Here is a 21408-nt window from a genome sequence, read left to right as displayed (position 1 = left end):
ACCAGCTTTGAACCTCATCTTTGAAACCACGCAAATACTTGCGCACAATCTCCTCTTCAGTTATGCTCGACTTCGTGCGCGATGGATCTTCCACATCCATCGTGCGATCTGCAACCAGCGCGAGGCAAGCTCACTCCGCAGCTCCCGCGCAAATGTTGCCGTTCGGACGCGCGCACAGCTCGCAACCACTGCAGGGCCGTGAAACGTGAAACCGTGAAACCAAACACTCGCTGAAACGGACCCGGACTGGGGTTCCCGCATTCCAGCGCACATACTACAAACACACACAAAACACGACAAGGAGACGCGTAGCAGTGAGTGGCAGTTTATTTGTAGTAATATTTACAAAAGAAGGAAAGGAAAATGAAAATTTGTACTGACGGCCGCACTGCGACTGTCTAGCTCGAACAGCTGACACGACGGTCATCATGCAGTGAATGATCGAGACGGGAGTAGAGGACAGAGTTATGTGCGACATATAACATATGTACACAAGACATAATGTCTCATAGTTCGCTTGTGAAGTGACATAATGCAAGCGTATCAACTCGCTCAACTTTCCATCCTTTTTTTAAGCGACCTCTTCGACAGAGTTTGTAACCAGGCGCGCACACCGCCACGGAGAGGAGCCGGCAGACGCGCGTCGGCGCGGCCGGAGTCGTCGCAGACGCGTCGCAGTGAATGACGTCATATCGTGACGTAATGGCTTACACCACGTGACCCTCTTCAAATCGCTTCCCAAAATGCTCTCCCGTCGGCGATGACGTACGCCACGTGAGTTTGGGAGGGGCACTCGGCGAGGAGGGCAAATCGGCTTTGGGGAGAGGAGGCCAGCCGACGAATAGAGGGTAGCGAAAGAAAGAGCCAAACGAGCGATCGCCGCGTTTTGATCATCAAACGCGTGTAACTCCACTATTGGGGCACCGTTTCGAAAAATTCTCACGGCTGCGTATTCGTTGTAGACTCGTGCATTACTGCCACACCACAACTATATCGCGACCTCTGGGTGGTTTAGGGGCCATTTAAGACGGTCCGCCAAAATAGCCATTTTCTCACCATCATCATCATCGTCATTTTCAGCCTGTGTTTATGTCTTCTGCAGGACGAATCAGCTCTCTTGCACGAGGTGATTTCTGTGACCTTTTATTTCGCGCTGCAGATTCCTGTCATGTATGTGTAGCGTGAAAGAGTGCTCAAAACGAAAGAAAAACCAGAGATTTGTTGCTAAAAAATATTTAACGTGCATTGGCTGAGCAAGTTGGAACCACTGTACTTACCTTAGGCAAACAGTATTCGTCTTTACCCGTTGTGTTGCACCTACCTGTAAAAAAATGGGTGTGGCGTTGAGTGTTGTGGAAGCATTAGGCACATGCAAAATTAAGGAAACTACTCAGCGTTACAGTAATAGATTGTGCAATAAATGTGGTGCGAGCCCACCTAAAACTTACATCCACCCATCCGTAGCATGGAGCCCCAGGGAAATCCGTAGGGATTTTTAAGGAAGCTTCCCAGTCACAGAAAACATTATCCTGGTCAAGGATTCAAACCCTGACCAACGCCTTTCCTCCGGGATGGTCGCTTTACCATCTGAACTGACCGCATGAGTAGCTTACCGCAGCGCGAGGGCATATTATACAACTGCAAGTAGGGCTCAAAAAACGTATGCAGATTAATTGACAAATATAATCCTAAGACCGTCATAATAAAGGTACCATGGACTGAGCACATCATATCCTTGCTTGTGTGCAGGTGCGGGACGTCGATTCTGTCGTACATACGCTCAAAATGTACTAGAACTGCTTATCGCAAGTGTTTAGTTGCTGAAAACGACTGATATTATGTTAGCATCGGTGTATACACCCGAATAAAGCGTCAGAAAAAGGTAATTTAAACTTGTGGCAAAATTTTTCAGGCTTCCTTTTGGGTTAGTGGCTTCCATCAATACAACCGAACCTCGTCATAACGAAGCAGCATCATATAATAAATTTTGTCAATGGAGCCGAAGGTCGTTGAAACGAAGAAGCATCATCGGACAATAAACGAGTTCGTTATATTCGGTATTCGTTGTAACAGTAAAGATAGAAATCGGCTCTAACAAATCAGCAGTCTGGCTCGCGCCAAAGTCCTAGATACAAAAACGCATTATATAGACTAGGCTTCGAACCCATAAAACGAGGTAACATTGCCTCGTGGTGCCAGCCAATCAAATGCGGTGTTTTACAGATATGACCAGAATTTCCATAATATTTCTCCCCAAATTGTTAACCAAGTTTTTATTGTCACAGCTACATTTTTAAAAATGTGGCTGCGAATTGTTCTTCCGTATGTATTTTGCTTTTTATGATACCTTTCGAGTTCTGAGGGTCGCGCGAACCAAAACGACTCATTCGTGGAACTGTTTTACACGAATGAGTCGTTGACATGTAACTGTTACATGACATGTAATAAGGTTACATGCCATGTAGCATGTTATGACACGTTACATGATGTGTTAGTCGTTGATTGCTTTAGCTGCGCAATATATATATCCGCAGTGTTCTGGGATGTCTCCACTCAAACCTTCTTTTATCACACTTTTCATCGTTCCAAGTGCTTAGCTGCTGGCCAGAGCATGCCGATCCTAGCCGGCACATCATTTTTTATTAATCGAAGGCAATATTTATCTTAGTCAATAAAGATTAAATAAAAGATGTCAGTGGATGACCAGGAGGTCATGTCTCTGATCACCAGCTATGCCACAATGCAGGACGCACACATTTCTTCCCTTTGTTTTATTTTATACATTCATTTTTTACAGCAATGATCATCTCGTGTGACAGAGAAACAGACGGATGGGCATTCTTCTCGTGTAGCAGGCATAAAAATGCTTGCGCATTTGAAAAAAAATATGGAGGTGACCCTAATCCTAGACTTACGTGTCTGGCAGTGACACTCGCCCATCGGAATTCGTGCACCCGGGTGTACTCCTTGGGCTAACTGCGTTTCGCGCGCTGCCGAAACGGATCGCAGAGGCCACGTAGATAGGAGCGCGTGGTTGAGATCTCCTCCGCCAGGTGCCACAACGACCCAGTTGCTCACAAGAAAAGCGTCTGCTCTTTCAATGAATGCGTTCAAAAATTTTCATTATTTATCCTGACATTTAATTGGCCCTTAAGTAATCTCATGCTCCGATATAATATGCACCCAATATATATACTCTTAACTTGAACAGGAAGCATTGATTTGTACCTGTTTTGTTCTTTTTTAAACTCATTTTTCTGAATATTCGGAAAACCGGAAGTGCTGGTAAGAGAAAGAATGTCCCTCGTCGCTCGTGCCGCTGTAAAGAAACTCCATGCCTTCATTTAGCATTGAGCACCAGTACAATCAACTTGAGTAGCATGGATCAAAATTTCGACGCATACGAGTCATTGGTGGTGTGAATTTCTCAGAAGTACGTTCGCATACTAACCGCACACTATGTTGTTGACGATCCTGAAGGCGAGGGCGAACTTGTTCATGCGAGCTGCGCCCGCGAAGTCTTCCCGGAATCCACCTTCTCGAAAGATGTCGCCGATGCTCTTAACAGTTGCGGTCTGAACTCGGAGGCCCGATGCCGACAGCGACGATCCGACGGCGATAACAAGAACAACTTGAAGTCCACAGATTAAGGGCTGGTAGGTGCAGAAGAAATGTAGCAGCAATCTCCATCCGATGCCTACCATATACTGTGAGCTGAAACAAAATAAAACATTCTATTATACGATCACTTCGGGAAAAATAAAGGTAGAGTTTTCGTGAAAAAGTGTACGCCATAGTTTAGCTGAGTTTTTGTTACTACCAATGTACAGTCGCGCTCGTCTTTCATGGTCCTAATGCGAGATATGTCCGAGAATATAGCCAGATTAGATTACTGTGATTTGTAGCAGACGAAAAGAAGCTGTTTGTACGTATGTGTAACGATACTCGCCCCATGGCTTTCATAGTATTTTTATTTCATCTTTTAGATGGCCTTGTGCATGACAAGAGTCAAATTCACGCACTCTCTCCTTTCTGAGGTTTCATCCTCTTTTTGAAGTTTGCGAGCTTCCTTCGCTAATAACATGCGGAGCGCAGCAATTTGCTGTAACTGGATGTTACTAACAATTCTGGCTTGAAAGGTCTACTGCAAATGCTGGAGGGAGGGAGAGGGAATACAGAAAAGGCAGGGGCGTTAACTAGACTACGTCCCGTTTGCTGCCCTACACATGGCGGAGGGAATAGGTGGGTAAAAGAGAGAGAGAGAGAGAGAAAGCGAGAGCACACAAGTCACAACACGCATGCGCATGGCAGATAAGTGACAGGCGGACACAACTAACTGCGTTCCTGATTTGATTAAGCAGGAAGGTAAAGGCAATGAATAGCCACTTCCCCAAAGGCGTGCGCATGAGTGGGGCTGCCCCCCTGATCACCTAGGATGAGGAGGGGGGGGCTGAAAGTCGACACCATAGGTATACAAAGTTATGGCCACGCAGGTTTTTGACGATAATGGCCACCGTAGGCCCCTGATGTTGCATTCCAAGACCTGTTTACTTACCATCTTTACTTCAGGAAAGCCAGGGACCAAAGGCAGGTAATTGTGACGTGTCATCGCTTCATTTTTATTTTATTTTTATTTTTTCATCAATTGTAAAGCATGTTGTCCTGGGCTCGATCAAATGAACGGGAGGGGGATTAAGGGGGCGACGATACTTCGACCCCCCCCCCCTAACTGGGAACCCTGCGCACGCCCATGCACCTCCCCCACTTAAACAACTGCGTTTAACCGCAGTTGCAGACAAATAGCACTAAAAAGCGAGAAACATCCTAAGAAAAACATCGCATGAGCGCAGTGTAGTGTTCCTCTTCCTCTGTCCCTTTTAGATGGCGCCGTTTTTATGTGATATGAAATATGAATGGATAAGTTACTACCTTTTATCAGTGCACAAGTATATTTTTAAAATTTTATTATGCTCCTGTCTGTAGTGCGTCACGTGAGTTTTTTGCTTTTTTTCCTTTTTATTTTATAGACATTCTTCCATAAGTTTATAAATGTTTAGTCAATGTTGTAACTTGTATGCATCTATTATATGTTGATGTAGATATACATTTGGCATCTTAAAATGAATACCGCAGATATCTTTTCGTACACTCGCTTTCTTCATACCTTTGCTTCTTGATCACGTTACGTGAAACCACTTTTGTTGACTGGTTGATGTGTGAATATGAAATGGTAAAACACTGTGAGGCATTCAAGCCATTGTGAGCCTTCTAACACACATGTGCTTGTAATTTTTTCATTGTATGTATGTATGTATGTATGTATGTATGTATGTATGTATGTATGTATGTATGTATGTATGTATGTATGTATGTATGTATGTATGTATGTATGTATGTATGTATGTATGTATAATACCAACTTGTCAATCATTTAGTATTTCTAAACGTAAACACATCTTGACATGGTCCTGAAATTCGTTCGTCGGTTCGCTTAAATGCCAGTGCGTCATATCTACAGGCAACATCCTCTTATGAATGAACTAATAGATGCCACTACGAAGGAACTGAGTGCAAATGCGGCTCCACTCGCACAAAAGTATCACCTATACACACGCACGCGCGCACAGACATACATATATACGTACACAATCACACAGGCACACACACACGCACGCACACACGCACACACACATGCACACACACACATACACACACACGCACAGACGCGCGCTCGCGCTCGAATGTACAAGTCGTCCAGAGATATTGCTCAAGTTATCGTCAACGCTGCAGGAAAACCATGTATTTGAAATAGGAGCAGAGAAATATATTCACGAAAAAATAAAGGAAACATGTTAAAATAAGTTGGCAACTCCTGTTGCCGCCTGCCAATCAGATGTACGATGCTGGAGTAACCGTTAATTACTCGCGTTCTTTTTGTACTGCGAGACGAGACCACTGCTTACGAAGCCGTATTTATGGCAGAGCAGATCAAAAAAATAGATAACAAAGAATATATTAGTGACTACAGCAGGCCACTAATGCATGTATGCATGACCTTTAACTTTAACTTTGTGAGTGAATCCTCGTGTCTATAGGACATCTAGTAATGGCCAAGTTCTGCTTAGGAACTTCCCCAATTCCAACCAGCGCTTTCAAGAACGCCTGTTGCAGGCATCAAGACTCACCTCACGCTTTGGAACATGCCTTCGTGTCCTCAGCTTACATATTATAAACAGAATGCTCCCATCTCAACCGTTGTTCGTTTTTCTGTTAAGACGCACGTCCACGCCTACCCAGCAATTTGTAATGTCTTAGAAGCGGCGGGTGCATCCGTCCTGACCGGCGTGATACGAGGAAAACGGATCACGTTTGGGAGCTTGTTTTGTTTGCTCTTTTTTGACGTCGGCAATCATCTGCATTATATATCACCTAAGAAGGAACGCTATTCACTCACTTTGTGTGGAGTCATGCATAGTTGTGTTGAAAGGAAAATAGGAAGCGCAGCTGCAAGCGATTTCAAGCGGAGTTTGTGGTCTGAACTCGGCTATTGCAGCTTCTAAGGATAGATTTGTTTCGAGCAGTGCCCTGAAAGCCGTAATTCCAGGTAAAACACAAGCGCTCGGTTATAAACTGGAGCGAAATACTGGTTACAAAAACGCAGGTTATTGAAAGCCACTTTCGTACAAAGGCTAATAGAAAGTGTGTTGCCAGCCAGTGCTGAGCGCATGTCCTTTCGAAGTTCACTTCCAGAAGCACACATTCATCGGCCGAAACTAGGCACTTTTGTGTAATGGTAACGCATGAGATACGTTATTTATTTATCTATAGATGCAAAACATGGGAAGGTAGGCTACGTTAGAGCCGGCTGTCCCGTCATCGTGACATTAATAGGGAGGGAAAAACGCACAGAAGCAAGAAAAGCGAGAAAGAATGAAGAAATAAGATATGTTGTTGTTGACTGCATAAGAGTACAGGAGCAGTGATGATCACCGTCACTGTTTCAACTCTCGTCGTACCTGCCGTGCTTAGCGGCTCAGGTATAGCGCTGCTAAGCTTGAGGGCGAGCGTTCCATACCCAGGCACAGCGGCCGCACTTTGGTGGGGTCGAAATAGAGCGACACCCGTCTAGGGTGGTCACAAATGATTAGAAAATTGGTAGGCATAGGAAAGAGCCGACTCACGCAAAACATCGATAACGCTAAATCGCGCAGTCAGCATTATAAGGTGGCGATGCTCATAATCATGATAACGGTTACTATTAAAACGAAGACGTCAAAATCAGCTTTTACGAATTCTGCGGTTACCATTGTTTCTTTTATTAGCACATTAGTTTCGTCCTAGCCTCTTCTCCCCCTTCGCTAGCGACCGCGACTTTAGCTACATCGTACGTCGTTTTCACGGTCCCTGTCCCCGTACAACAAATCTCCCTGATATTCCATAAGGCATGCTCTAAGGAATCTTCAGCAATTCATACAAGGCGGGGCGTTCTTCGATCTGCCTCTTGCTTCGCGCTTTGCCACCCTCGCGGTCTTTGTCTTTGCGCTGTTCGCCACCAGCGCCGCTTGTCTCCGAAGGCTCCTCCTCCCCTGTGAAGTCGTCGTCGTCGAAATTGATGAAGTCCTCCAGGCCGGAACGAGTCGTCTGCTGCCTCGTGGCGTCTCTGGCGCGTGTCGTGTCGAGAAGCGTGTCGCCCAGTTTGTTCTGGTTCTTTCGACGCCTCCTTGCGCGCTTGTGTCGAAGAACTCTGTCGCCGACGCCTTCTGTGAACGCATCACTTCCTTGAGCAGAACTTCTCTCTCCTACACGAGGCTTGTTTTCAAGCTCATCTGGGAAGATGAAGAAGAATATACTGTATTTAGACGATTGTAAGTCGACTCGAATATAGGTCGACCCCCCTGAAATCACACGGCAAAAAAGCGTGAGCACGTTTCTTATAAGAAATTTATTTACGATATCGCTGAAAAAAACAAACTCGAATTCCTGTGTACAAAGGTGGCTTCACGGCAGTGCTTTTAAAGCTATGCAGAAAAGCTAGCTTCGCAGCAACACGCATGGATGATTTTTACAAAATTTTCAGAGAACCGTTGCTGGGGGGGGGGGGGGGGACGGTGCGGCTTATACACGAAGTAGTACGGTACGTGTCATAGGTAGAGCCGAAACGTAAGCATAATGTCGCAACCACGTCACGGCGCGCCTCATTTCTGATTTGTTTCAGTTTTGATTGTAAGTCTACCTGACAATAGAAAATAGTTTCGGTTTAGATTGTAAGTTGACCCCCAACTTCAGATTTCGTATTTAGATAAAATTAGTCGGCCTATAATCGTTAAAGTGCGGTAGCTGTTCTATTATCAAAGCACACTGATGAAAAAGTGTCATAGTCACAGGCGTAAGCACCGAAAGGCAAATATAGTAAAACAGGCATTTAGTGATTTCTGCGGAAATTCATGACTGATTTCTGATCCAAGATAGGTTACCGTAGAAGCGGTCCGTAGGTACACACGCGACGAACTTTCCAAAGTGGAACACTTCTACCGTGCGAAACTTTTAATGGACCTAAGCAGAGGAATACACCTATAAACACTTAATACTTTATCATATCCTTATAAGAACCAATAGCCAACAGTCTATAACAATAATTGTTGAGGTTTAATGTCTTAAAACTACGATATGATTATGCGAGACGCCGTAGTGGAGGGCTCCGAAGATTTTGACCACCTGGTGCTCTTTAACGTGCACCTAAACCTAAGTACACGGGACTCAAGCATTTTCGCCTCCATAGAAAATGTAGCCGCCGCGGCCGGGATTCGATTCTTCCACATTCGGGCAGGCAGTCGAGCACCATAACCAATAGAGCACCGCGGCGGGTAGCAAACAGCATCGAACCCATACTGAACATTAGTCAGGGCTTGTATTATGCGTCCAGAGGCTTCTTACTCGACACAAGTTCATATCGGTTTCCTATTAGCGTTTCTTCGAAAATTATTTCATGTTGTATTTAATATTTCCTCTTCTGGGGATATGCAGTTATTCTATATGACAGTTATGTCCATCCCGTCACTGGTATATGTCCCCCCTGCTTAGGACTTGAAAATAGTCTTTTTGTGGTGAATCCCAAAAGCTATTTCTAAAATCTTAACTGACGTCCTATAAAATGACTACCATTAAAATGTTTTCAGTTCTAGATCAAGAAGGGAGCCGACGGATGGATACACGTTATAGGTTTCAAAACAGGAGAAAGTGCCTCAGATCAGGCTGGCCGACGTTTCGATAGGGGACCTATCTTTGTCAAAGGCGCCTTGTCATCCCTGGCGTGTTAGTTTTAAGGGGTTAGTGATGACGTCATGTCCAGCGGCGGCGCGTCTGTTGCTGTTGGTAATTTCTGCCTGGAAATTTCTGCCCTATCGAAACGTCGGCCAGCCTGATCTGAGGCACCTTCTCCTGTTTTGAAACCTATAACGTTTTCAGTTCTATGTAACTCAAGTTCGTTTTGTACCTAAGGATTGAAGGAAGCAACCGCAGTGCGTCAACTGTAGGACAGTACATTCCCTAACTTCTTTTTGCTCCACGTCCTCCATACCCTGGCTGTGGAGCGATTCCGACGTTATTTCGTGTAACGCTGGAAGAGCTTGACGCTGAATTAGCCCAAACCACTAGCCATATAACGTGATGTGAGAGCAAAATAATCGACTACTGCATAAACATATAACAAATTTCTATGTTCCGTCTATGACCCACGCTCACCATTCTCGTCTGCCGTTGCGAGCTTCCTGGCACGGTCCCCTCTGCTTTGTATTTTCGTGCGACTGGTTAAACCTGTGTCCGCGGTCGAGACGGGACCTTCGACGTCATGTTCATAACTTTTCGCATAGACGTGTTCGGCACCGCTTTCGCTTATGTGTAACGGCGTTTGATCACGCTCCTTTTCTGCAGGCCGATCTCGTGAGGAATCTCGGCCATCCTCATAGTTTCCGCGCGGTAATGCTGTCCTGCGGCGACCATTGGACGTTACCGCTCCCTGGTCAACGCCATAACTTCCTTGTGGTCTTCTTGGCCTTCCTCCGTGCCAGTTGTCAGGGACATCGTCCCAGTCAGCGTCGTAATCTCGTGCGCCTTCTCGCCTCTTTCCGTAACTGTTTTCCAAGGCCTCTTCTCTGTTATCGCTATACCCTTCGCGTGCTCCTCTTGTTCTTCTCCTGCGATCATCTGCCGGGACACCATCTTGGTCTTCTTCGTAGTCTTCAGGAGGTCCTCTTGCCCTCTTTCTAGGATTGCTGTTCAGGTTACCTCCTTTTTCGAAATTGTAGTCTCCCAGTGGTCCTCTTGTCATTGTCCTGCGAACACTGGCCGGGACCTCTTGGTCGGCGTCGTAGTCTCGAGGTGGTCCTCTCGTTTTCTTTCTGCGACTGCTGTCCAGGCCCTCTCCTTGTCTACCACCGTAGCCTCCTTGTGGTCTTCCAGTCCTTCTTTCCCTACCACCGGCCGAATCTCTCTCTTGGTCATCTTCGTAGTCATCTGGTCGCCCTCTTGTTCTCGTTCTACGATTGCGATCCACCGCATCTCCTTGTTCAACATCGTAGCCTCGTTGTGGTCTTGCCATTTTTCTGCGGCCATTGGTAGGGACCCCTTCTTGGTCATCTTCGTCGTCTCTTGTTGGTCCCCTCGTTCTCTTTTTGAAATTTCTGGCTGAGGCCTCCCCTTCGTCGGCATCGTAATCTCCTTGCGATCCTCTCGCTCTTTTTCTATGACTGTTGTCCAGGACGTCGCCTTGGTCTGCATCGTAGTCTCCTTGTGGTACCCTCGTACGACTGTCGTCCGCGGCATTCCCTGACGGACCACGGCGACGGTAAGGTCGACTCTTTTGAGGTTCCTCACCACTGTCGTTAGCCTCTTCCGAATCGGGAGACCCTTCGGCCTTCCGACGGTTTGGCTGCCGGCGCGGCGGGCGGCCACTCTCCTGGTGCCGCTCATCGGCGGCTTCGTCCATATCGTCGGCGTTGTCATCAGTATAAACGTAGCGGCGCTTTTTCCAGTAGTTATCTCGCCATCTGTCTATTTCGTCACCATAGTCGTTCTCCCCTGGCGGCGCTCTACTGCTTCCCGATTCTTCATCTTCTGTATCCGGACGTCGGTAAGGGCGGTGGCCGTCGGGATGGAGGTCGTATTCACCGGACGTGGGCTTCGCGCGATTAGGCTGAACTTCGTCGCCGCCGAAATCAGATGCGTTGTCAGCGTAGAAGACCTGGCGGTACGGCCTCCGACTTGGCCAGCGTATTAGTGGCGCAGGGGTGGAAGCCTCTGGGGCCGCCGTCGGCGCGACGTTCAAACCGGGATTCTGCGATAATTCGTTGGCCCTCTGCAAAGTGAAGTCAAAACGCTGCACTGAAAGACACTGCAAGAGTACTTACCGATATATTAGATGACAAATAGTGCGCAGTATGAGAGCGGTGACGAAAGCATAAATGAGGAAATCGAGAGCATGAATGCAGAACAACTCGTCGATAAGAGAAGACTAGCGCACATTCAGTCATAACGTCACTTGGAAGCACTACAGGCTTCTAAAACCGACGATTAAGAAGCCGCTGAGCATCCACAATTTAGTGTTAGAGCAGGACAGCACCTTTTAAAATATTTCAGCTATTTTCCTCGGTGTTACTTTCATCTTGAAATGGGCTCACAACGTTTCCCTCGAAATGTTCGCTTGTTATTGCTGTTAGGTAGTTGTGTGCATGCTTATAGGTGCGGTTTCAAACCATTGCTTTAGAATTACTGGGAGCCCTCCGGGGCAACGTTACAGTGAAGTGGATAATCGTTGTGCAGGAAGACACAAAACACAAAAGAAGCGAAAGGAGGTGCGAGCGCTGTCTGTCCCTGTATACTTCTACAGTGAAATTTACCAACATGCTGTACCTATTAACCAGCTCAAAGAGTCACATAATTAAGTTGCAGTTAAATATGACGGAGCGTTCTCTTATCCGCAGCATCAATGAAACTGATTCGCGAACGAGCATAGAAGTCACGTTTTCATCCACTTGAAACTGATGTGTTTTTGAGCGAGGGTGAAGGCTGATGCACGAATCACTCGCGGATGCCACCAAAAGTGCATATCATTACAATTATTCCGCAGGAAGAGGTCGTGTATTTATCAAGAGACACAGACCGAAAAGGACAACATCGCGAAATATCTTTATAAATAGCTAAGGAACGAGCCCAGTAAAGTTAGCACGTACTCAATTTTTAGATGCGAAGTATCTTATGGCGGAGTTCAATCTGGTGGTGGTGGTAGTGATGGTGTGCGGCGTGACCACCCTCAAGGCACGTTCACACCGAGCGCGGACCCGGAAAGCGGAGAGGCGGATCCGGAAAGCGGACGCGGATTATCCGCAAAAGCGGAGAATCCGCGGCCGCTTCTCGGGATCGCGCCCGGACCAATTTTCTCCGCGCGTAAAAGTTGGCCGCTTTGGCCGCAGCCAATCAGGGCCCGACACGACGGAGACGAGTCCGTGCAAATGGCTACCATCATGAACGAACCGGCTGTGGTGTTCTCCGTCGAGCTACTGCTGGATACAATCAAGCAGCACCCGGTGCTGTACGAGAAACAGAACGGAGACTCACACTCTGTTGTACGCCAAATCGCGCGAACGAAGGTGAGGCAAAAAAGCATTTTCATGACCCATTTTATCGCGCTCTTGTAAGGCCGGCCGAACCCACCATTGTCGTTGGCGGGGTGTCTTCCTCTGCGCCTTCCGCTTCTCTTGAATAGCAGCTAAAGAAGTGGCAAGTACACCAACTGGTCTTCTTCATCTGAGCTCTTCATCTTGCTCCAGCGCGTAGTGGACGGCAGCGCGACAATAGACAGTTATAGTTTAGCGTTAGCGTGATAGCGTGGGTTAAGGGAATAGCGTTACCGTGCCTCAAACGTTGGTTGCGGAAAGCGTGTTTTAGTTTAGCGGGATAGCGTTTACGTGTCCAAGCCGGGACGGTGGCGCCACCTAGCGAAGGGTGAATGCGTTAAAAAAGTGAAAAGAACAAAACCGAGAATCTTCGCCTGTATCCCCGCACGCAGCAATATTGCTCCTTTTTTTAGTGAAAATAAAAGTAAATAAATATGAACTAAGCACCAAAAGCGAAAATTTTCATGTTGCAGACTTTTTTACACCGATCTTCTAGATAGGCCTAGGAACGTTCGAAATGGGAAGCGATCTCAAAAACTCCGCTATGTTACTCGTATTACTCGGTAGCCGAAGCTACCTGAAGGCAAGCGAAGTTATTTAGCACAGTCATTTGCTGCGAACGAAGTGAATCTTTCAACAACTACGCCAAATTCAGTTCGAAGCGGGCGTCCGAAACCGCCGCCATGTTTTACGTACACTACGTAAACCACGCAAACACGGTAACGCTAAATCTGAAAAATAGCGTGCGTACGGTAAACGCTACGGGTCACTTACGGTACTGCGCATGCGCATTTCGGTCCCGCTATTCTGGTAAGCCCGCTATTCCGTTAAGCCCGCTAAACTATAACTGTCTAATGTTGACAATGTACAACAACAGAAATGCTGCCGCGCGCAGTATCGGTAGTATCGCATAGTGCCGCAAGGTGGCGGCACGTGCACCGTGGATTCGTCGATTGCTCCTCCCCCGCGGCGGAGCAGGCAAAAAGCAACGCGGTCGGTCTGAACAGCCGCGCGCGCTCGCTGCCTCTCCGCTTCGAAAATCCGCTTGCCCGCTTCCGTGCTCCGCGCTAGGTGTGAACGCGCCTTTACTGCGCATGCGCATACCCTCTCCACTCACCCTCTCCTCTCCCCCTCTCCGATCCCCTCCCCCTCTCCCATACCCCCTCTCCACCTCCCCCTCTCCCATACCCCCTCTCCACCTCCCCCTCCCCTTCCCCTTTCCACTCTTCCTCTGAAACGCGGGCTAGACATGCCGAAATTCTCTCCTGTGCAACGCCGCGATGAGCACCAGCGCATGCGCGTCCCCTCCCCCTCTCTATCCTCTCCTACGCTGCCCCCCTCTCGCAAGCCTGCCGACTGCGTTCCCCGCTCGCCCTGTGAGAATTAACGGCCAGGCTAGGGGGAAGACAAGACGCGCGTAGCGTTCCTCTTCGCGTTCCACGACGCGAGGTCGGTATACTCGCGGACAATTTTTCTTGGCAATGAAGGGAAAGCTACGTCTGCACATGTAGTGCCACGCGAAGTAGTCCGGTTTGGCGCGCGTCTCGCAACACCATGGAAAGTAGTGGCTAGCGTTGCATTTCGACGCAAACGCTGCTTAGCGTCTAACATACGGGTAAAAGCCGCGACTTGTTCACGCACGCAAGAACGCAAAGTGACAACGTATAAAGTAAAATACACATATCTCGCTTGTGTGCGCTGCGTTCCACTTCAATAAGCTACATGTAGAAAATGAAGGAGTATTTTATATATCTCACGCAGAAAATACGGACGCAATTGTGGGACTACATTCATTAGCGGTATGATACGTGCACTGTGGCTCTGTAGCCTTCGCTTCATTGCCAAGAAAGGTTGTCCGCGAGTATAGCATGCCTAAAGAACGCCAACGGAATGCGATCGTGCAAGTGCTCCGGCTTCGCATCGCCTCATGGTCCCCTTTAGCGGGAAATGGTGGAATTTTTTTTGTCGTTTCTGGTAGCACTGTTTCCCTCCTATCATGATTGAGACTGAAACTCTTCGCTACGTTCACAACAGCAGTTTTATAACTGTAAGTTCGTATTTATTCCTTGCAAAAGGCTGTTAGGACGAATGGATTTAACGATCATTGTTAATAGCTGTGATACTGAAGACGTAATTGTAAGTGGAACAAGTGAGGTTAGTGACACGGTTAAGTTCTAATTCGCAAAATTTTGCCTCGTTGTTCGGCATACCAAACCGCACACGACTGGGGCCGCTCGCCACCGTCATATTGCAGAAATTTGTACACTCTCACCAAGAGGCAGTAGAGCTGCTTCAACTCCATGCGCAGGCGCTTGACGTAACAACGCTGAAAAAAAGCGAAGAAGAAAAAATGTTGATTCTTTGACTGATTCGACAGCCCAAAGACCCAAAGCTACACACGCTAATACGATCATGTGGGATTTGTTAAGGCGCACCCGTCAATGCTCAGTATGCAATCATTGTTTTCTTTGTTTAGTACATCCGCATCAAAATGCAACTAGAATAGCTTGCGTCTGGTTCGTTCGGCCGTCTAAAGTTTGCTGCAACCACTCAGCATGCAAGAATACAGCTGCAGTGCGGTAGTGGGACCAAGCCCACGATCAAGAGCGTAGCAGCAGAACGTCATAGACACTGGGCCACCACGCTAGAAAAAACCAAAGCACGAAAGGGAAGAAGAGTGGAAATCCTCTCATCTTCGCAGAAAGTCCTGAGAGACATAATATGTTCCAATTCTGTCAAAGCAGCTGTCACAGGTGCTTTGACAAAATCACGTCTGTCAAAACAACGAAAACCAGAAGGGACTGTAAGCTCAAGAACTGGTAGGTGCTGCGGTACGGTAGCTGGGTATGTTTTAAGAAACCATAAAAGAGCCATGATAGTCAAGAATTCCCACAGTCTAGGCCTTTCCTTCCGAAAAAACAAAACAAATTGCAGAACTATGGCGGGAGCCACAATAAATTACTCACTCGCTCACCCACTCATCCAATATTTTCCGTAGTATGTGAACCTGTTTCAGGCTCGCTTTGTGCAAGCTTGTTGCGGTGCTTGGTGAGCGTCTTATTGATGGTAGGGGCACCAGCCAACGGAGTGATGCGACGGCCACGGTATACGTTTTTCGGCCACGAATACGGTGCGGCTGTTGCGGTGCGCGACATCCAGGCACACATGCTAAGATAGGGCATGCCGATGGTGCGTTATATGCATTCCCCAGTTAATTGACTACGAAACATAGTAACAACCCGTTCCCTAAATAAATTATAAGCCAGAAACTAGCCTCTGTGTGATGCGTGCATCAGGGGAACTATGCGCTGCTCAGTTGCACAATAGAAGCACAGACCTCGAAAACCTCCAATTTACGACACATTACGAGAGTAGCACTTCTCTCCGCTTACGATCGCGAAACTTCTGAAGGAATATTGAGCGATTTATGCATCATAGTCGTGGTGTTCTCTCCACGTTTATGCAAATAACGTGTACGCGCATTTTCAAAATCTGTCTTTTACTTAGCCATTTGTTTTCTCTGCTTTGAACGAGTCGTTATTTATCAATCTCATGTACATATAATCATATCGTTCCTTAAGCCTGGCTAATGAGGTGGCTCCTGTTCTGTTTTACAAACCTGTATTCCTACTCACGAATGCATAGCTCGGTCGCTAGACCAGTTTCTGTAGAACAGGTCTAGAGAAGTCGATATCAAGTGCTTCTCTAGCCAATGAGGCCACTCAACCACGAAAGTCTAGCAGAAAACAGGAAGCGATTTCTGCTTGGTGTAAAGTTAATCAAGCGCCAACAAGTGCGGAACTCCATGTGTCTATAGGGTTTAAATACACGTACATTACAACGAACACAACTGCATGTTGCCGTGCGCTGTCGTCGGCGTGCAAGCACTCCGTAGTAGTGCATCAAGCTTCAGATACACCCGCGCAAAATATACGACTAACGGCAGTGTACGTCTGCCTTTATCTAGTAAAAAAACTGTGCCACAGATGTACACACCCCCGTTGAAAACAGCGACAAAACATGGCTGTACAAGTGGGCTGGTCATCCGTACCGCATGCTAATCTGTGTCATTCGTGCAAATGAGGGACAGCTGGTGAAGTTATCAAGACACTACTTACTACGATGCCCATCGCATTGTCTCCCTGAAAGAGAACAAATTGAGAGGGCGCTATGTCAACGTTGCAGAACGATTTTCACAAGGTTCGAAATGTGCGCATTGGCCCATGCAACAATGCTCGATTCCTTCCCTTCCACGCAATTAGGCTTGTTTAAGTCATATTTGCTGACTAGAACGGTTCGACAGACTGCCACTTGCAGTTAAGATATATTCCTCTCTTCCAGTGACTACCGATTCTACGAGAAATCGTTAAACAGGTAATGTCCCTGAAGCCAAAGTTTCGAGAAATGGACCTGTCTTCGCCTATGCAGCAACTACCTTGACGAAGGCAAGTCCACTTCTCCAAACTCCGGCGACATGCACTGTTCGACAATTGCTCCTTCCATCCAGCCCCCATCTTCCCCTGATCTTCTGTCTTGTTTAACATACTGCCTCAAATGTAGGGACACATTTGCTTGCCGAGTTATTCGAAAGTGGTATAAGGTAGACACCATGGCTTAGAGGCATTGCTATCCTCGATGCTTTGCTATGGAATCATCCACAGGATATCAGCATTTGCGCTTAAGAGGCAGTCAAAGAGCCGGTCACGATACCACCGATCACTCTGCTTTACGTCGAAAAAATGACGTGCGCCGCGCATTTCGTTTCTGTAATATCTTCGCACTGGACACACCGATATCTGCACAATTCGTTCGCACGAGACAAGAAGCACTTAAAAAATTATAATTCTCCTATTTATGTCTCGGGACGGTCGAGTTGAGGGAGCGACCGCTGCGTGTAGATATATATATATATATATATATATATATATATATATATATATATATATATATATATATATATATATATATATATATATATATATATGTGTGTGTGTGTGTGTGTGTGTGTGTGTGTGTGTGTGTGTGTGTGTGTGTGTGTGTGTCAGAATTCGACTTCACCATCATATGCATGGGTCAGTATAAGATTGCTCGAGAAACTTTTTATGTGCAGTCACCACGATATTATTGGCCCACAAATTTATGCGTTACCTTCTGACCAAACCTGTGCAGAACGTGAAAACGATTTCATCATCTACCTTACACGTCGCTTTTATGGCCAGGTACAGCGGCGTGTAAACAGTCGGTTAATTTAATTAATTTACGTACGCGTGGATGCACATGCCTACTTCCTATGTTCATGTCAGAATTCGCACTCGCTGAGCGACATTCTCCCGATAAGCGTGCTATGATTTTCCTAAGTGCGTTGCTATCTCATACAAAATTCTTTATAAAAGAATAATTAGTCTATTAATTCTCATTATCCTCAGTATATTATACGCTGAAGCGCAATTGATTGTCGTGTGCTGTTCTTTTTCTCTTTTTTTTTTTGTAAGAGCTAGCGTTTCTACGTCTTAAGCACAGGAGGTGTATTTGCCCGCGACTACGCTAGCTCAAATATTATTGTACATTTATTAACGCGATAGAGTTAAAGAGTTCGTTTCGTAGAAGTTCCGGTGTCGGTGTCGGCGTCGTTAGCTGTGAAAGAAAAATCAGCGCTGTCAGTGAGCGAAAATTCGAGATAGATGCAAATAAACAGTAAAAAAAACTTCGGTTCTAGTGGGAATCAAACACAAACCTACTGCGTTGCAAGCAGGTGCTCTACAAGAGAGCCACGTCATTGCTTGAAACCGCTTTCCAAAAAAAAGCCTTACACAAATGTCACTTAATCCGAGGAATCTCCTTAACGCATGTAATGTTGCGTCGCAGAAGCGTCGAATCGCGCCAAGCGTCAAAACATGTGAAATGTAAATAAAGAGGGCTTTAAAGGCCCACCCATACAAAGCGCCCAGACATATTTATTCGTCATCACCAGCAGCAAAAGTATCAGCAAAGCGAGCAGCTGCGTAGGCTCGCGTGTTGCCATACGAACGCGTAGTGGGTAATTCGCTGATTTGAAAATGAAAGAATTATGGCGTAATGGGCACTTCGCAAGTGTACTTGCAGCATGCATTCCAGGATAGTTTGAAACGACCAATGTAATGCGCACAGACGTTCCTTTCCTTGCGGCATGGTTGACGTGTCCACTAAGGAGCGAAGCGAGGCTACCGATTGAGAAGGCGATGCGCACGGGGCCCGATTACGCTATCGCGTCCTACTCTTGAGGCGACGCTCAAACGTCCTCAAACTTTTTATTCTTACTGCAAAATAATTTGTAACAAAGAGTATCAAGTTATCTAAAGACATGTGCCATCCATGGGGGCTTACCAGCAGCGCTTCTCCAGAGGCAACCGGCCTAGTAGCTTAGCACGTTAAGGTGTCGCGTTGCTGAGCTCGAGGGCGTGGGTTCAATCACCGGCCACGGTGGCCGCGTTTCCTTTCGATAGAGGCCAAATGCGACGAACACCCGTGTACTCAGATTGTGGTGCACGTTAAAGAACCTCAGGTGATCGAAACTAATCCAGAGCCCTCCATCATGGCGTGCCTCGTAGTCATATCGTGGCTTTGGCACGTGCAACCCCAGCAATTAATACTTTTCTCCAGAAACTGCTGGGCTTGCCGCTGTAGCAGAATTCTGGCAGTTAACAAAGTGACCTTCGATAGAACTGAGTTCGCGTGGTTAGAAGTCCTAAGTGTTGGGAACTAAAAAGCCACACACGTATAAGCACGGCAAAGTGTGCGTGTTTAACAACGTGTGTGTGTAGTGAGAGACCACATGGCCTCTCCGTGTTTACATCTGTGCGCGGCTGTGAATTATGTGCTATTGCAGCAGCCGCGAACTCCAGACATGCATAGTCACGTTTTCCCCCGGGACGCCGCTCCCGCCATGCATTGTAAACAGAGAGCGACGTAACGGCCCTCGTCGAGGACCCCGCCTCCATTGGGGCAGTCTGCTCGAGGCCCTGCAACTACGAGCAGCTCAATAAAGCTTCTCATCCGCCCTCTGATCCTGCGCTTTTGATATACAACAATAAGCAAGGTAGGACGAACGTTCTGGCAAAAGAGGCTTAGCGTACTCACATATTCCAGTAAGTACTGTTCCTCGCTCAGGCAGGTCTTCGTTTTCAGGTTTACCTGCAAGTAAAAAACAACGAGGGAAGTTGACGCCTCCCGAGGGAAAAAAAAATACGACGTCGTGGACAGGGTAATCCTTCGTACGAAAGCCCTTGCAACTAGCTTTAAAGGGTACATAAAATATATTGGCCGCTTCCCGGCTAAATTTCACGATATTAGAGATTCTTTGTCATTATTTGCTAATGACTTCTTTGCCATTCCCAATTCGCAAACAAACCTAAATGCTCTCCACTCACACTCCGTGGTAGACATTTCTTTGCCTTGTCCAGGAACGAAGCATTCATGTAGCATCTTTCTGCGTGTATAAAAGAAAAAAAGGTTGACATAGGTAAGCTTTCTGTTTTTATGCTAGCAGTTTACACTACACAGTTCATTCACGCGAGCTTTTCACTATCGCTTCTTAGATAGCACAGGTATAGATGAAGTATAGCGGGGAATACGAAGGCATCACCGACATGCCTTCCTGCCAAACCATCTGCACAGGGCGAAGGCATTCCCCGGAACTGCTGCCCACATAGAAGCTAACTAGCAAGACCTAGGTACCGCTGTGACCAATTATCGCGGTGAGCAAGAAAAATGACTTCCCGAGTCTCTGTGCCAGTATGGAGGCGAATTACCTTCAGCTGCCTTCTTGGCGTCGCCTGAGCATTGGCCTACTATCACGAAAAGCTAACTTCGTCTTACACAGATTATTTTGGTCAGTGTTACAGGGTAAACAGGAGTTGATAGAGTCACCGCTCACCGCACGCGACGTTGTTGATGAGGGCGTATACGGCAAACGTCGGGCGCTCTCGGGCAATCTTCGCGTATTCCTCGTCCATGCCGTACTCGACCTTGGAAGAGTCCAAGCCTCCACGACTCGCTGCACGAACAACCCTCGAGGACAACACGGCAGCCATAAGGACGCCCGCCCGTGTGAACCAAGCGCACGACATTCCCGGAGATCAACTGCCCGAATCAGGCCTTTGGTTGATTCTTCCTTCTTCATGCGCGTCTGCTAACCTGTGTGGTGGACAAATAAATTAAAGAGATTAATTTCGCAGGAACTTGCGGTTTTCGTTCAGTGTTGGCGGCCGGAAGGACTTTCGATCACAAATTCGAGTCCTTCTTCCTTACGATGTAACGGACGTATTCGCGATTTTCGCTGCCTATAGTGGGGGCACCACAGTCAAGCAAATATCTATAAAGGCAGTAAAACTAAAACTAAAATAACCAAATAAAGGCTAGCTACTGCAACGTCAATAATACGTAGAATGTCGACGCAATTTATAACATTTAGTTGCCGTAGTGTATGGAAAAACATTATATATTGGGAGGGCTACAGAATATGGCTTTAAGATCCGGCAGGCGATCACAGAATACTGCCTTCTTACGTGATCAATACACGGGCAATTCAACAGCTAAGAATAGACCTTGACGGATAAATTTCTGGATGTTAAAGGGATAGACGACAACGTATACATGGCAATGTTCTAAGGGACATTCGCAAGCACGATGGAACAGACGGCGGCTTTATTGACGTGTGCGAAGAAGATATTGAGACAACCGAGTACAAATTGTGTGGGAA

At 46.8% G+C, this 21408-nt stretch overlaps 1 protein-coding gene and 1 long non-coding RNA gene across 2 annotated transcripts; both read right to left on the bottom strand.

The window, feature by feature from the left end:
• Positions 1-7448: 7448 nt before the first annotated feature.
• LOC119386824 (sarcoplasmic reticulum histidine-rich calcium-binding protein-like) lies at positions 7449-14973 on the bottom strand. The gene is made up of 3 exons (XM_037654094.2): positions 14944-14973; positions 9742-11353; positions 7449-7826 (listed from the first exon to the last, which is right to left on the bottom strand). The coding sequence occupies exons 1-3, from the start codon at positions 14971-14973 to the stop codon at positions 7450-7452; spliced, it is 2019 nt and encodes a 672-aa protein (XP_037510022.2). The 3' UTR covers position 7449.
• A 4813-nt stretch (positions 14974-19786) lies between these two features.
• On the bottom strand, positions 19787-20718 carry LOC125757957 (uncharacterized). Its single transcript, XR_007415597.1, has 3 exons — positions 20584-20718; positions 20078-20136; positions 19787-19841 (listed from the first exon to the last, which is right to left on the bottom strand). It is a non-coding gene; the product is annotated as an uncharacterized LOC125757957 (long non-coding RNA).
• Between the last annotated feature and the right edge of the window lie 690 nt (positions 20719-21408).

The sequence above is a fragment of the Rhipicephalus sanguineus genome, chromosome 3 (genome assembly GCF_013339695.2).
Source record: "Rhipicephalus sanguineus isolate Rsan-2018 chromosome 3, BIME_Rsan_1.4, whole genome shotgun sequence".
NCBI lineage: Eukaryota > Metazoa > Arthropoda > Arachnida > Ixodida > Ixodidae > Rhipicephalus > Rhipicephalus sanguineus.
This window is presented reverse-complemented; position numbering and strand designations above follow the sequence as displayed.

Bases quoted from the DNA above. Each gene is read 5' to 3' on its own strand.
- LOC119386824 (XM_037654094.2), bottom strand. From the start codon at position 14,973: ATGGAGTTGAAGCAGCTCTACTGCCTCTTG. The intron at 11,354-14,943 runs GTGAGAGTGTAC...TTCACTTTGCAG, and splicing joins AGCAGCTCTACTGCCTCTTG to AGGGCCAACGAATTATCGCA. The intron at 7,827-9,741 runs GTGAGCGTGGGT...TCATCTTCCCAG, and splicing joins CGCAACGGCAGACGAGAATG to ATGAGCTTGAAAACAAGCCT.